The 746-nt window shown below is 71.7% G+C and overlaps 1 protein-coding gene across 1 annotated transcript in view; it reads right to left on the bottom strand.

Annotated features, from left to right (window-relative positions):
- The window catches only part of CFAP46 (cilia and flagella associated protein 46), a gene marked incomplete at its 5' end in the record, with an annotated part of 97,130 nt that overhangs the window by 78,917 nt on the left and 17,467 nt on the right, over window positions 1-746 (bottom strand). The window contains one exon of the mRNA XM_010859553.1: window positions 219-409. Coding sequence (XP_010857855.1) covers window positions 219-409 — 191 coding nt within the window. The remainder of the gene's footprint in view (window positions 1-218; window positions 410-746) is intronic.

The raw sequence follows: 746 nt of genomic DNA, 5'->3' as shown, positions 1-746 counted from the left end.
CTCAGGTGGGTGCCACCTGGGCGTCCCCGTCTGCCCCGCAGGGCCCTGCCCCTGAGCCCCAGGGCACCTCCCCCACGGCCTGCGGCCTCTCGAGCCGCCACCTCTGGGGGACGCCGTGGGCTCCTGCCCTCTTTCTGGGAAGATGAGCTGGATTTCATCCCTGCCCCGAGCCTCTGCTCCCCTGGCCCCCCCCCCCCCGGGACAGCCCAGGCCACCACCTGTCTGCCTTCTCCAGGACGTCTGCAAGGCTGGTCAGCGGCTTCCGCAGGTGGTGGCGGAGGTTGTGCTGCAGCAGCGGGAGGCACGTGTTCCACTGGGTGGCACACACCGTGTGGACGAGCCGGGGCTCGCCCAGGCGCACAGCCCGCTGCAGTGTGGCATCCAGTCTCCGCACTATGTCCAGCTGGGCCTGCACACAGCACAGCGGCCCGGGTGAGGCTGGGGGTGAGCCCCAGCCCCCCCCCGAGCCCCGGGTGACGCAGGTGGGCCGGGCCCCCGGTCTAAGTCTGCCGGTGGAAGCGGCCCGCGTGATCTCTCAGAGAGGGCCCTGGCTCCATTGGATCTGCCCTCGGACAGGCACCGCGTGCCGTGGCAGCGTCTCTGTGAGCCCCTCTGGGTGAGGCTGCCTGCCTTCCAGCCCCGTGTATTCACGGAGCTCGTGGCCCTGCCAAGCAGACAGGGGCCGGCCGGCCTCAGCCTGTGCACCGGCCTCAGCAGCTCCAGGCCTCCCTCAGTGCCCACCCGGG

Source organism: Bison bison, unplaced genomic scaffold (genome assembly GCF_000754665.1).
Source record: "Bison bison bison isolate TAMUID 2011002044 unplaced genomic scaffold, Bison_UMD1.0 scf7180017864456, whole genome shotgun sequence".
In the NCBI taxonomy this organism is placed as follows: Eukaryota; Metazoa; Chordata; class Mammalia; order Artiodactyla; family Bovidae; genus Bison; species Bison bison.
This window is presented reverse-complemented; position numbering and strand designations above follow the sequence as displayed.